Raw genomic sequence first — 12,041 nt, 5'->3', positions numbered from 1 at the left:
GAGCAGAGACTCCATCTTTGACCTTGGGGCTTTAAGCGCCCCTGGATCTCTGCCTGCATGGCAGGTGGTGACCAGGGGCCCTGCATGCTCTGAGCCTCTTGGCTCTCTCCCTGGCCTCCCATGGCCATGTCCGTCCTCCAGTCCCTCAGGGGATTCTCCCCAAGCAAGCTCAGAGAGGCTCAGAGCACAAGAAGGTCAGCGCTGCCTTCTGGAGTCCCCCATGTGGAGGACTTAAGGGTGGCTCACCCCTCCTGCCCACCCTCGGCCGGGGCCTTTGGCTGCGCTTCTCCTTGGGACCAGAGCCAGCTCGTTGGTGCTCACGCTGCGAGGAGCACCTGCTGCCTCATCTCTGGGCCAACAGTGTCACGCGCCTTTCCTGGGGCACTCGGGTCCTTAGGTGCCTCAGCTTCTAGGGCAGGCTGCACACAGAGAGCAGAGCCCAGAGTGCCAGGCTATGCAGCCCTCCCTCCTGGAGGCCTGTGCCATGCGGAGGCCCAGGGCGACCTCCTGCTCCCTCCACCATCGCTCTCTGTGATGGGCGAATTGTGGCTCCAAAGAGACAGGCTGAAGTCCTGAGCCTAAGAACATGGGCTGGTTGAAAATAGGATCACTATTCAGGTGTGACTGGTTAGGATGAGGTGACACTCGCACTGGAGTAGGGGGCTCCTGACCCCATGTGACTCCTTATGGGAAGAGGGAAACTTGGACATAGTCACGGACACACAGGGTAGAAGGCCACGTGACAACGAGGCAGAGACAGGAGTGATGCTATTGGAAGTCAAAGAACACTTGGGGCTGCCAGGGCCTGGGAGAGGCAGGAAGGATCTTCCCTAGAGCCTGTAGGGGAGCTCGGCCCTGCCTGCACCTCGGTATGGGGCTCAGGCACCCAGAACAGAGAGAACACATTTGTGGCTGGCACCCTGGACTGCCTGGTGACTGGCTGACTTCTCAGACCATCTGGAAATGGTCCATTCAGTGGCGTGAGTGTGGGCAGAGGACCTTGGGCAGGGATACCCAGAGATGTTGCTAGCCTTTGTGGTCAGTGGGCGTCTGGCGGGCGTCTAGCACAGCCCAGAGCTGGCCCCTCATCATTTCCCAATGTGCCTTAGGGTCTTCCCTTCTGGCAGGGCTCCTCCTTGGTCTACATAAGTGGGCCTGTGGGTTTGATCTGACAGTGGACTCATGGTGACTGGCACAATGAAATCTGCTGAAGAGGAGTCTGATCAGGCTCAGAACTTTCATGGGGGGCTCAGGGTTAAAATTCTGCCCCCACTATTTTTATAGTGAGCAGCAAACCTTCCATTTCTCCCCAAGTATGCATGATCCTGGGGCACAGACATCAAGGGACAGGCAGACTCGGACCACCCAGAGGCCCTTGCTCTTCTCTTTCCCCTTAGGTATGCCATCCAGCCCTGCCCTGCCCAGAGCTGGCTCCTGTGCCTCTCACCGTCGCCCTCCCTGGCAATGGGCCTGGCCCCTCGCACTGCCAGCTGTGCCCGTTGCTGAATCCCCACCTTCTGTGGTAAGACAGCGTTTGCACGGTGCGTCCAGTGCCTGCTCACTCTCCAGAGTAACCAAGAGGGCACAGGTATTCGCCTTGGCCAGTTCCTTTTCATACACGTGGCTGGCAGGACCCCGAGAAGAAACATAATCTGCCTGTGTTGGGGAATGAGTTCTGGAGCCCTGGGCCCCTGCTTGTACCCCACTGTCCCCTCTGGCCCTGCATGACCTCCTTCTCATGTTTCTTTCCATTTCCCAGGGGCCTGACTGAACATGGGGCTTTTTTGCTCCTGGTTAATTGACCATTGGTTTATGTCCCCTGAGAAGGTATGAGCTGCATCACTTCTTAGCAGGCCGTGCTCAGAGAGAACAGAGCAACTGATAGAGCCTTGCTGGTGAATGTGGGGAAGGGCAGGGTGGATATCAGCAGAGGAGCAATGGAGAGTGCCCCCAGGTAACTGAGGCCGACGGTCCTGCTCTCCCATGGATTCTGGTCTAGGGTTTTCATCTGAGTTCTGCTTCTGTCTGGGTTCTAGTCTGTATGTTCTTGTCTGGGGTCCGGAATCTGGTCTGGGTTCTGTCTGGTCCTGGTCTGGGATTTTGGGTCTGGTCTGAGCCCTGTCTGAGTTTTGGGCTGGGGTTCTGGTCTGAGGTATGGACTCAGAGCTGGCTTGGGTCTGGGTTTGGTCTAAGATTATGGCCTGGGGTACTGGTTTGGATTCTGGCCCATGGTTCTGGTCTATGCTTCTGGATTGAGATTCTGAATTCTGGTCTTGAGTTTTGTCTGGAGCTCTGGGTTAAAATCTGTTCTGAGTTACAGACTGTGCTCTGCTCTGAGATCTGGTGTTGACTTTCGAGTTCTGGATTGTCTGGATTCTAGTCTGAGCAATGAACTGGTTCTGGTCTGGGATGTTTGGGTTCTATCTGGGTCCTGCTCTGGGTTCTGGGCTCTGACCTGAGTTTTGGTCTATGTTCTATGGATTCTGTCTGAGTTCTGTTTGGATTTCTGGTCTGGCTTCTGATCTAGGTTCTGGTCTGAGTCCTGGTGGGGCTGTTTTAAAGGCAGAACTTGGGCACTGATAGGCACTTGATGGCCCTGCTCCTGGTGCTTTTCATCCTCGTGGTTCCTGCACACTCACCCTCCCAACCGGGACAGTACAGGACAAGGGCGGTGGAACATGAGCCCACTAGGGCAGGTGAGGTATTCATTATGCCACCTCATGGGCTGAGCAGAGTTCACAGGTGGGAAAATAGGACAGAGGTCAAGATGGTCCCATCTTCATTTTATTGCATTTCTGGAAGGGCAACCAAACAAGAGGCTCTGCAGCAAAAGATGAGCTCATCACATCAGCACAGAGCCACGCACGTCGGTCCTCGCGAAAACTGCTAAAATGGGGAAGCTCCACCTGGTCTTCCCGCCCCTCAGTGTTGTGCTGAGGCCCACTTCTACGCTTGCACCATCTCGGCCTGGCACACCTGGCACACCTGGCACACCTGGCCGCCCCAGCGCAGACTGCTGTTTACTAGATGCCAGTTTCCAGTGTCCGTTTAAAATCCTTCCATTACAAATGCAAGTGTAATTGTTGTGTTTTATTTATTTATTTATATTTGACTAGAGCAGGTTTCTAATATTGGAGAACGCAGTTCTGAGCTGGATCTTGGTGTCCTACTCACTGCCAGACCCCAGGAGGGATCACACAGGGACACAGGGACACACGTGTCCCTGTTAACCTGGGAGCCAGCCTCACTCCCAGACTGTCGGTCTCAGGAGCAGCATCCCTTGCTGGATGGCCACCAGCCTGACACCAGGGGCAGGCCTCACTGTGCCAGTCTGATGGCTCTGATGGCAAGACCCCAGCCTGTGTCCCATACCCGGCTTTGCCACAGAAAAGCTGAATGCTCGTAGCCTCGCCACCCCTCCTGTTCCTGGGGTCCTGACCCTGGCACCAGAGTCTGTGTGAGTTTCTTCCAGCCAGTGTTGACTTCTGACGTCCCAGCATGGACCCCATGCCAAAAGCACCTGGGCCAGTCAGAGAGGAGAGCCCGAGGTTCTGGAAGGGAAGGGGCCTTCTCGAACCCCGGGGTGCAAGGTGCCCTTAGGGGTGTGATGACCATGTGGAGACTATGCTCAGGCTCCAAGTGGCCAGTGGTCATCTCAGTGACCTTTCTTTTGTCCTCAGACATCTGTATGAGGGACCAGCTGAAAACCAGCTCTGAACTTAGTTTGGGAGCAGCTTAAGAAAAGGTTTGCTCGGAAGTAACCCTGATTCCAGCCCAACTAGATGAGAGGTGGTAATGAGCAGGTGCCTGTATTTAGGCTCCTGTGGTGATGTCATACGGGCCCCCTGGGGCCCAGTTCCCCAGAGCACCTGGCCCTGAGCCTCAGCGCTCCATCGTGACGAGGAGCCTGCCGCACTGGGAACTCAGTCTTGCATGAAGGGGTCCCTGCTGTCCCCAGCTCCTCCGTCCATCTATCACCTGAGGGGCAGCTGTGACCAAGCGTGATGCCTGTTCTTGGGGTTCCCCGTACCTCCACTCAACTCATCTCCTTAGAGTATCCCATGCTGCATGTTTGCTAAGCTCTCCTCATCATGGGAGTTCATAGGCAGTTCTGAGCGCCTCTCCAGATTCCCCCTCCAGCCCCATTCTGGTGCTCTTCTCCCACAGGAAGACTCTTTGCACCCTCTCTAGGGTGAGAGCTGCCCTCTTCTCCACAATGCGTCAGAATTGCAAAATCGAGCTTCCTGACATTTGCTTCCGTATAGTTCTGCCTTGCTTAAACAAGGCCTCAGGGACTCCCTGTCCAAATTAAGTGGTACCTGGTGACAGGTTGGAATGTTCAGGTGTCCCATCTGTAAGAGACAGGAAGACAGCAGGGAGAGCCACCCTCCCCCGAGGCTAGGGAGGACTCTAACAAACACAGGTTTGGGTGCCCAGCCATGACCTGGGGAAAGTCTATAACAAGAGAGTGGGCCAGGTACCCACGTAGCCCTATCTCAAGTCCCTTTAAACACTGCGTGCGAGAGCCGACACTGTATGTGTGATACTTGATCATTGAAGAGCGCATTCCGAGTGTACGCTACACTGAGCAATGTTTCTGAGTCGGGAGTCTATTTATGAATCCAGTTGCGGCTGTTTTATTCTTTATAGCACATTTAAACAGTCTACTCAAAAAATAAATGAATGTGGCTTTGCTTGGGTTGTGTAGCTTTTTTCCACTTACAAAGATGTCAGATGGAGACTTCGCAGAAATTCCAAAGCAATCTGATGTGACTGCAAAACAGTAAACCCTTAATTATTAATTATGGAATTAATAATGTATTGATTACTTAATTATAGAATGGTTATTTATAAGTACATTGTATATACATAATTTATATTTATATAAATACTTAGAGTATAAAAAAAATTTGTAAATGTGATGAGAAGTGACTTAGGTAATTAATAAAGGTGTGTATGTACTCCGTCCGGAAGGAGCAACTGGTTGGGGTGCAGTGGGAGGTTGGTCTGCTCACACGATTAGCCCTGGGCTAGTCACCCAGCTCACAGGACACCACTTCCTCATGTGAAAGGGAGTGGCAGATTCCTCCCAGATGAGATGGTGTATGAGAATGCTCTTTGTAAGCTTTAAAGCATTGTACACATGCTGCTCATTATCATGACTGTAACTTGGGAAATGCAATCGAGGAAGCAAAGTGTTTTTTTTTTTTTTTTGGAGAGGTTTTTGTTATAGTATGCGTGCACTCGCCAGACAGACAGAGAGAGACAGAGAGACAGAAAGCGAAAAATCACCCCCCGGGGGATGGCCATGCCTCATTCCCTTCTCCTCCATTCTCCTCTGAGGATCTTGTGCACGCATGCACACACGCCCCATGTGAGTTTAAGCCACCGGGTCCAGGACTCAAACTGAGATTGACTACATGGGAGTCCAGTGACATAGCTATTATGCCAACTGCTGGTCCCAACAAAGATATTTTAAAAACAGACTCAAGGCTCATTTTCTTTTCTAGAATGCAGTTTTTTATATTGTGGCATCAAAAATAGTGCCTTTGGCCCCAGTCCTGCTGTCAAATGTGGTTGCGTGTTTGCATATATGCATTGGCGTGTAAGGAGATACATCTGTGAATGTGATCTGGGCTTTTTGCAGGCTACAAGACCCTTCTGAAAGGAATCTCTGGAAAGTTCAACAGTGGAGAGCTGGTGGCCATCATGGGTCCTTCGGGGGCTGGGAAATCCACACTCATGAACATTCTGGCCGGATACAGGTGAGCAAACCCTGCCCTGGCAGGCACAGCGCCCATCCAGTTGTCAGGCCTATAGCACGAACAATGGAGCCTCTTCAGTCAGCCCTTCCCTGTGAGCCTTCTGTTGTCAACAACAGCGGCTTCTTAAGATTCTGTGCACATAGGCTCCAGTGAAGCCCGGGGTGGGCCTAGCACCCAGAAGCTTTGGCGTCTGTGAAGGAAATGGTCTCGGAGGGGAATGGCATTGGAGGTCTGCACCTGCCCATGACCCCACAGTGGGTGGAGAACCGATGCTGCATGCTAAGGGGAGAGGCCACTAGGCAGCTCGTCAGGGAGGCATCCTGAATGGCTCAGCCTCTGCTAGTCCTTCCGGGTCAGGAGGAAGTAGGAAAGTCAAGGTCGGGGACAGGAATGCGGAAAACTCTGAAAAATCAATGTGAGTACAAGTCAGAAAGTAAAACCAGGCATTTCTAGAAGAGGATGAGAACTGTCTGACTGGGTTTGTGATGCTCTTCGTTATTTAGAAATATAGAACCAAATGCCAGTGGTCATGGCCAGTGTTGTCTGTGATTTATTAGAAAACTAGTCTTTAGAAGTGTGCCTTTTTTTTTTTTTCTTAAATTATGCTATAGGACATGTGCGCTCTTCAGAGAGAGGGAGAGAGAGAAAGTGAGGAAGCATCTCCAGGGGTATGTCCACACCACAATCCCTTCTCCGTTCTCCTCTCAGAATTTTGGACATGCATGCACACATGCCTAGTGTGTTTTTCAAGCTGCCAGGTGTAGGACTTGAACCGCGCAGGTGGCCATGTGGAATCCAGCTGCCTCAACCACTGCACCACCAACTGGCTTGAATGTTTTTAAGATGCTTTCTTAAAGCCAGGGCTTTTCAGTCCCCATGGTTCTATTTGTTAAATTTAAAGTTTGTTTTAATGTAATCTACTGAAAAAAATGACAAACCTCTTTTCCTTAGAATTTCTGAATGATTCCTTAATGTCACAAATCAGGATTTTAAAAAAATCTTGTCAATGACAAATTCCTGCCTGTTACAATCACATCTAAAGGCCAAAGCCAATCTCTCAACACCCAGAGTTTTGCGAGAGCATGGGAGGGTGGGGCGTTTCCGCGGGGGTCGCAGGGCTGCAAGCCACAACTCCGGGATGACCAGAGGGAGCAAGGACTTCCTGACTGCAGAGGGCAGCCCAGAGACAGTGGGGTCTTTCATCCTGGGGATCTGGGGGATCCCAGTGACCTGCCTAGAGGAAAGAAGGGACCTCCCCTGAAGGCCCAAATGGGCTGAGGAAGTTGCAAGCCAAGCATGGTTTTATTAATCTCCATAATCTGACTCTGCTGTGTTTCTGTTCTCTGTAGCATCTAGGAGACAGGGCTAGAGAAAGGGTCCTTAGAGGGTGTGAAGGCAAGTCGCCTGTAGTACCTACCACCTCCTGGGCTGCGTCATGCTCCTGGAAGAGCAGCAGGTAGCAGAGGTACACAGTGGGTTGCAATAAACAAGTGACTGCATGTGGCCATGGCCATGAGGCTATGCTGCATACTCATACGGGCATGTGCACCTGAGGTCAGAGGGCACTGTCCCAGTAGAGAAATACCACCCACTGAGCTAAGTGGGTCCAGGGTCACTTTGTCTTTGCAGCACCGAGCCAAAGACCTTGCTGTGTGCCCTCTAGTCCTGACTGTGGAGGTCCTGAGCCTTTGAGGCAGTTGGGGCATTCTGGACTATATGCACGGTGGTTATGTGGCAAAGCCCTGCACAGCCACGGAGTGCACAGCTGACCTCATGGTTGCAGATAGTAGCACCCCTGTGTGTTCTTGTATAGGAGCCTAGTGTGCACATGCCCCACGGAGGCCTCATAGATGGCTTCTTCTTCCTTATTGGGTACTCTATTTTTTCCAGAAAGCATAGAACTTCACAGGAGAGAATGGGGAGAGGGCAGGCACCCCCTAATGGAGTGTGGTCATGTCATAATCCTGTCTCTATTTCTCTATTCTGTCAGGATTTGAGGCACCTGCACTTGTGTACCTCATGTGTTTTTCAAGCCACCAGGACCAGGATTTAAACTGCAGTCAGCCAAGTAGGATCCAGCTCCCTTAACCATTAGGCCAGGGGACCAGCACACCTGCTGGGCACTGTCTCTGTGTAATCTTTTCGTCTAGATTGCTGTGGCATTTTCTGGGTCTCAGGTCCTTCCTACCCCTTCATATCTCTGGGGCAAGTGGTTCAGCTGGAAGTTGCTGCAGAAAAGCCCTCCTCTCTGACTCTCCCCTTCTAGGCCTTGAAGACAGAGGAGCAAGGGGGTGTGGGACTGACCTTCCTCTGTCCTTGGCTCTGCAGGGAGACTGGCATGAAAGGGGCGGTGCTCATCAATGGCCTGCCCCGGGACCTGCGCTGCTTCCGGAAGGTGTCCTGCTATATCATGCAGGACGACATGCTGCTGCCGCACCTCACCGTGCAGGAGGCCATGATGGTGAGTGTCCCTCCCCTCGCCACGTGGTCAGTACCCCTCCCTCTCCTGGGCAGCCAACCCCAGCCTCGATGATTGTATAGTGTCATCGAACACAAGTCCCTGAGACCATGAGTTCTGATGGACCCTGGTACAGTCGAGTTTCTGAAAAATACTGACCCAAACCATGTGGGTGACCATTTCTAGGGAACCACAATCCTGTTCCCTTGGAGGCCTTTACAACCTGGTGGTCATCCTCAAGTCATCCTGTGTCTTTGGCCCAACCCCCAGCTCACCTGTGCTTCATTAGGGCTTCTAGGGTCTTTCTACTCATCTGCCTGCCACGTGAGGCCACGGAACCAGTGATGCCAGTTACAACACAGTTACCGCAGTTTCTCAGTCCTAGAAAGTCTTCCCCAGCATCTTCTCCTCTGTGGCTAACTCCAGGATTTGAGGGAGTTTCCTTGGCCCTTCGGCACCTCCGTTAAAGGATTTTTGAACAGTCTGGCTGCTTATTGTGGCTGGTTTGGGGCACTGGGCTGTTTGATTTTCTACTTCCTCCATACCCACTGTGAAGAGTTCCTGGCTTCCAGGTCCCACGTAGACCTGGGGATGCTGTCAGCCTAGCCTGCTCTGAGCTTTGTGAGCAGAAGGAATGTCGCCTTGTTTTCTGATCCAGTGCTATCTTCCTGACTCGGACTGGGCAGCGCTTTCTCTGACCATGCCAGAGAGTCTCACATGGGGCAGTTTTCAGGGACTCCTAGCTCCACAAAGAGAAGCAGGTTACATTTTTAGAATCCTGTGTTACCTCACCTGCCTGGTTGGAAAGTGAAAAGAGAGGTCCCTGCAGGGCTGTTCTCACTTGCCCTCCCTAGTCCTGGGTGTTCTGTAGGTGGAGGCATTTTTCTGCAAGGCCCAGCCCCTCCAGGTGGGCTCAGGGACTTGCTGGGCCTCCATTTGGGCATCCTGATAAGACATGGGCTTAGGTTGCAAGGAGGCACCGTGAAGCAGTCTCTTACCGGGGTTTCCTCTACTCTGATGCTCATGGTTCCCAGCATGTGATAAATGCAAGCTTTGTACTCACCCTTTTGGATCTCCCAATTGCTCCTGCATCTGGGGTAACCCAAGTTTAGCTGCTTGGTGAATTATTCCACTCGATAGAGGGTGCTTGTTTGAGAATCTTCGCTTTGCTTTTCTGGCTCAGATTTTCTTTTGCAGACACAGTAAGGCCTGCTGTCCTAACCTTGTCAGCAGATTCTGCTATGAAATACATCTATTTTCAGAATTAAATTTAATTAGCTTTTTCTTAAGCTTATTTTTTCCATAAGCAACAAGGTCCCGAGGCTGTGCTCTCCCTGAGCCTCAGTAGCCCGGGATCATAGGTGCACACATACCTGGCGTACTCACGGATGTCTCTGGACAAGTACCTGGAACCTCCCCATGCAGATCAATTTCACAGAGTGTGACCAGGTGTTCACAGAATGTGACCTCTGTGCCACCATGGGGCCCTCAATTAGATTTTGGGGGGGGGTTGGTTTTACCTTAGGGCACATGTGCTCACCAGAGAGAGAGAGTGAGAGGGACAGAGACAGTGAGAGGGAAAGTGAGAAATCATCCCCAGGGGGGATGGCCATGCTGCAACCCCTTCTCTATTTTCCTCCTGGGATCTTGGGCATGCACGCACAAGCACCTGGCTTGATTTTCAAGCCACCAGATCCAGGACTCCAACCACAGTCAGTCATGTGGGAGTCCAGCAATGTACTGCTATGCCATCTGCTGGCCCCCCTCAATTTGATTTTGAGAATTTCATGATACCTTAAGGAAGTGCTTTAGTTCTTCCTTTTGGGACATCATACATTTGATGGTTCAAGATCATTTCTTATACATAGGATGATCGTGGGCCCTATTTCCTGAATCCTAGTCACAAGTCAGATGCAGCTGTGTAGACTCTCACAACCACTTACACACCCAGCCCAGTGTCACATGACCCCTAGCTAGCTCTGCCAAGGTGACATGGGCCTGGCCCTGTCAAACTGTGGGGCCTGTGACCGCCTTGCCACTTGCCCCTGCTTCTCAAGCTCTTGTTTGATTTTTGCAGCAACTTCAGTAGCTAGTGAGGTGGGTTACCACTGTAATGCACAACCTCACCATTGTGCCGATGAGAAAACCGAGGCTCCATGTTTGCCCAAGGCCCCTAAAGTCAGAACCAAGGCTGAAACTGGGCGTGGTGATTTCTACTCAGAATTTTACCAAGCAGGGCCCAGGGCCTAAGGGTGTGCTGGTAAACAGGACCTCAAAAAAAAAAAAAAATACTACAACCAAAACAGCCAATTTCCATGGTATAAATACTCTCACTATGGTTCACTTCAAGCTGCCAATGGTTTAGCAAGTACGTTGTGAAATTCCTGAACATACACCACCAGTTCTAGCCCAGGACGATCTTCAAGCCCTGTATGCCTGGGCGCTCCTTGTCTCTGAACTGTGCACGTTTAGCTTCCCTCGTGGGCATAGCGAGAGTTCAGCTGAAATAATGGGAAACCTCTTAGCCATTTATTCTTTTCCCATGACCCTACCTTTATTAACCAAGGGGAGTGAAGAGCCAGGACCTCCTTGGGTTTTCCACTGCAGTTGGGTAGCTCAGGAAACCGCTGGGGCCCAGGGCCCATGCCTTGGCATGTGAGGGCTGCCCTGACCTCAGCCATCCATTCTGCTTACACATTCGTCCTTGTCCCTGCAGGTGTCTGCCCACCTGAAGCTTCAGGAAAAGGATGAAGGCAGAAGGGAGATGGTAAGTGCGTCGCTTTGGGGTGCAGACAGTGCATGAAGCCCACCTGGGAAGTATATGTGGTGGGGATTTTCGGCACTGGCTTTTGCACACGGATTTGCTCTCACTTGGCCTTCTGTGTCAGTGGGGAAGGGGACATCAGGGTGCCATGGCCTGGAGCAACCAGAGATGGCCTGCAACATCAGGCTCCAAGAGAGGCAGCTCCAGAGCATACATCCCAACTCTGATTCTGAAACTCAGGGCAGCCACGCAGAAGTAGCAGGGACCTAGCCAGACGGTGGCCCGAGGATTCAGGTGACCACAAGTTGCTGACTTCAGAGCTGGACCAAATGCTGCGCCTTTTAGTGTTTAATACACTTTATTAAACTGATTTTTACAAAACACTGACAATGACGGTGGTTAGTCATTCATTTAAAAATAACCACCCTCCACCCACATATACTTGCAAGAAGAAATGTGGTTTTTACGTGTTATTAACCAGCCTTTTAAAAAAGAAAATAAATAAGCTTCTAGGATGACTAAGACGTTTTAATCCCTATGACCACTTTTTTTGTTTCTTTGTTTCTAAGCCCCTCAAAACAAAAGGGGATACAGGTAGGCAGATCCAGAGGGGGGCACCAGAGAGCCACCTTTGGGAGAGGATGACCAGACCGTGTTATACGTGGTACAGACAGGACTTGACTTCCCTCCTGCTCACTCTCCCACCATCACTCCTGGCATTTTCAGTAAGATAGAAGTTGGTGAGGGACCAGCAGCTGGAGTAATGGCTATGTCATTGGACTCCCATGTAGCTGACCACAGTTCGAGTACCAGACCTGGTGGCTTAAACTCATGCCAGGTGTGCTTGCATGTGTGCCCAAGAACCCAAGAGGAGAATGAAGGAAAAGGGATTGCGGCGTGGCCATCTTCCCTGGGGGGAGGTGATTTCTCACTTTCTGTCTCTCTGTCTCTCTCTGTCTTTCTGGCAAGCACACGTGCCCTATAGCAAAGACCTACCCCCTCCACACACACACACACACACACACACACACACACACACACACACACAAGCAGT

The 12,041-nt window shown here is 51.5% G+C and overlaps 1 protein-coding gene across 2 annotated transcripts in view; it reads left to right on the top strand.

Moving 5' to 3' along the window:
• ABCG1 (ATP binding cassette subfamily G member 1) overlaps window positions 1–12,041 on the top strand; it is a 74,741-nt gene that overhangs the window by 44,103 nt on the left and 18,597 nt on the right. For both annotated transcript variants that reach the window (XM_006156368.3, XM_006156367.3), the window contains exons 3-5: window positions 5,648–5,765; window positions 8,094–8,226; window positions 10,940–10,994. In XM_006156368.3, coding sequence (XP_006156430.1) covers window positions 5,648–5,765; window positions 8,094–8,226; window positions 10,940–10,994 — 306 coding nt within the window. The remainder of the gene's footprint in view (window positions 1–5,647; window positions 5,766–8,093; window positions 8,227–10,939; window positions 10,995–12,041) is intronic.

This window comes from Tupaia chinensis, unplaced genomic scaffold (assembly GCF_000334495.1).
Source record: "Tupaia chinensis unplaced genomic scaffold, TupChi_1.0 Scaffold000492_1, whole genome shotgun sequence".
Lineage (NCBI taxonomy): Eukaryota > Metazoa > Chordata > Mammalia > Scandentia > Tupaiidae > Tupaia > Tupaia belangeri.
Note: the sequence above shows the minus strand (reverse complement) of the source record. Positions and strands in the feature narration are given on the sequence as shown.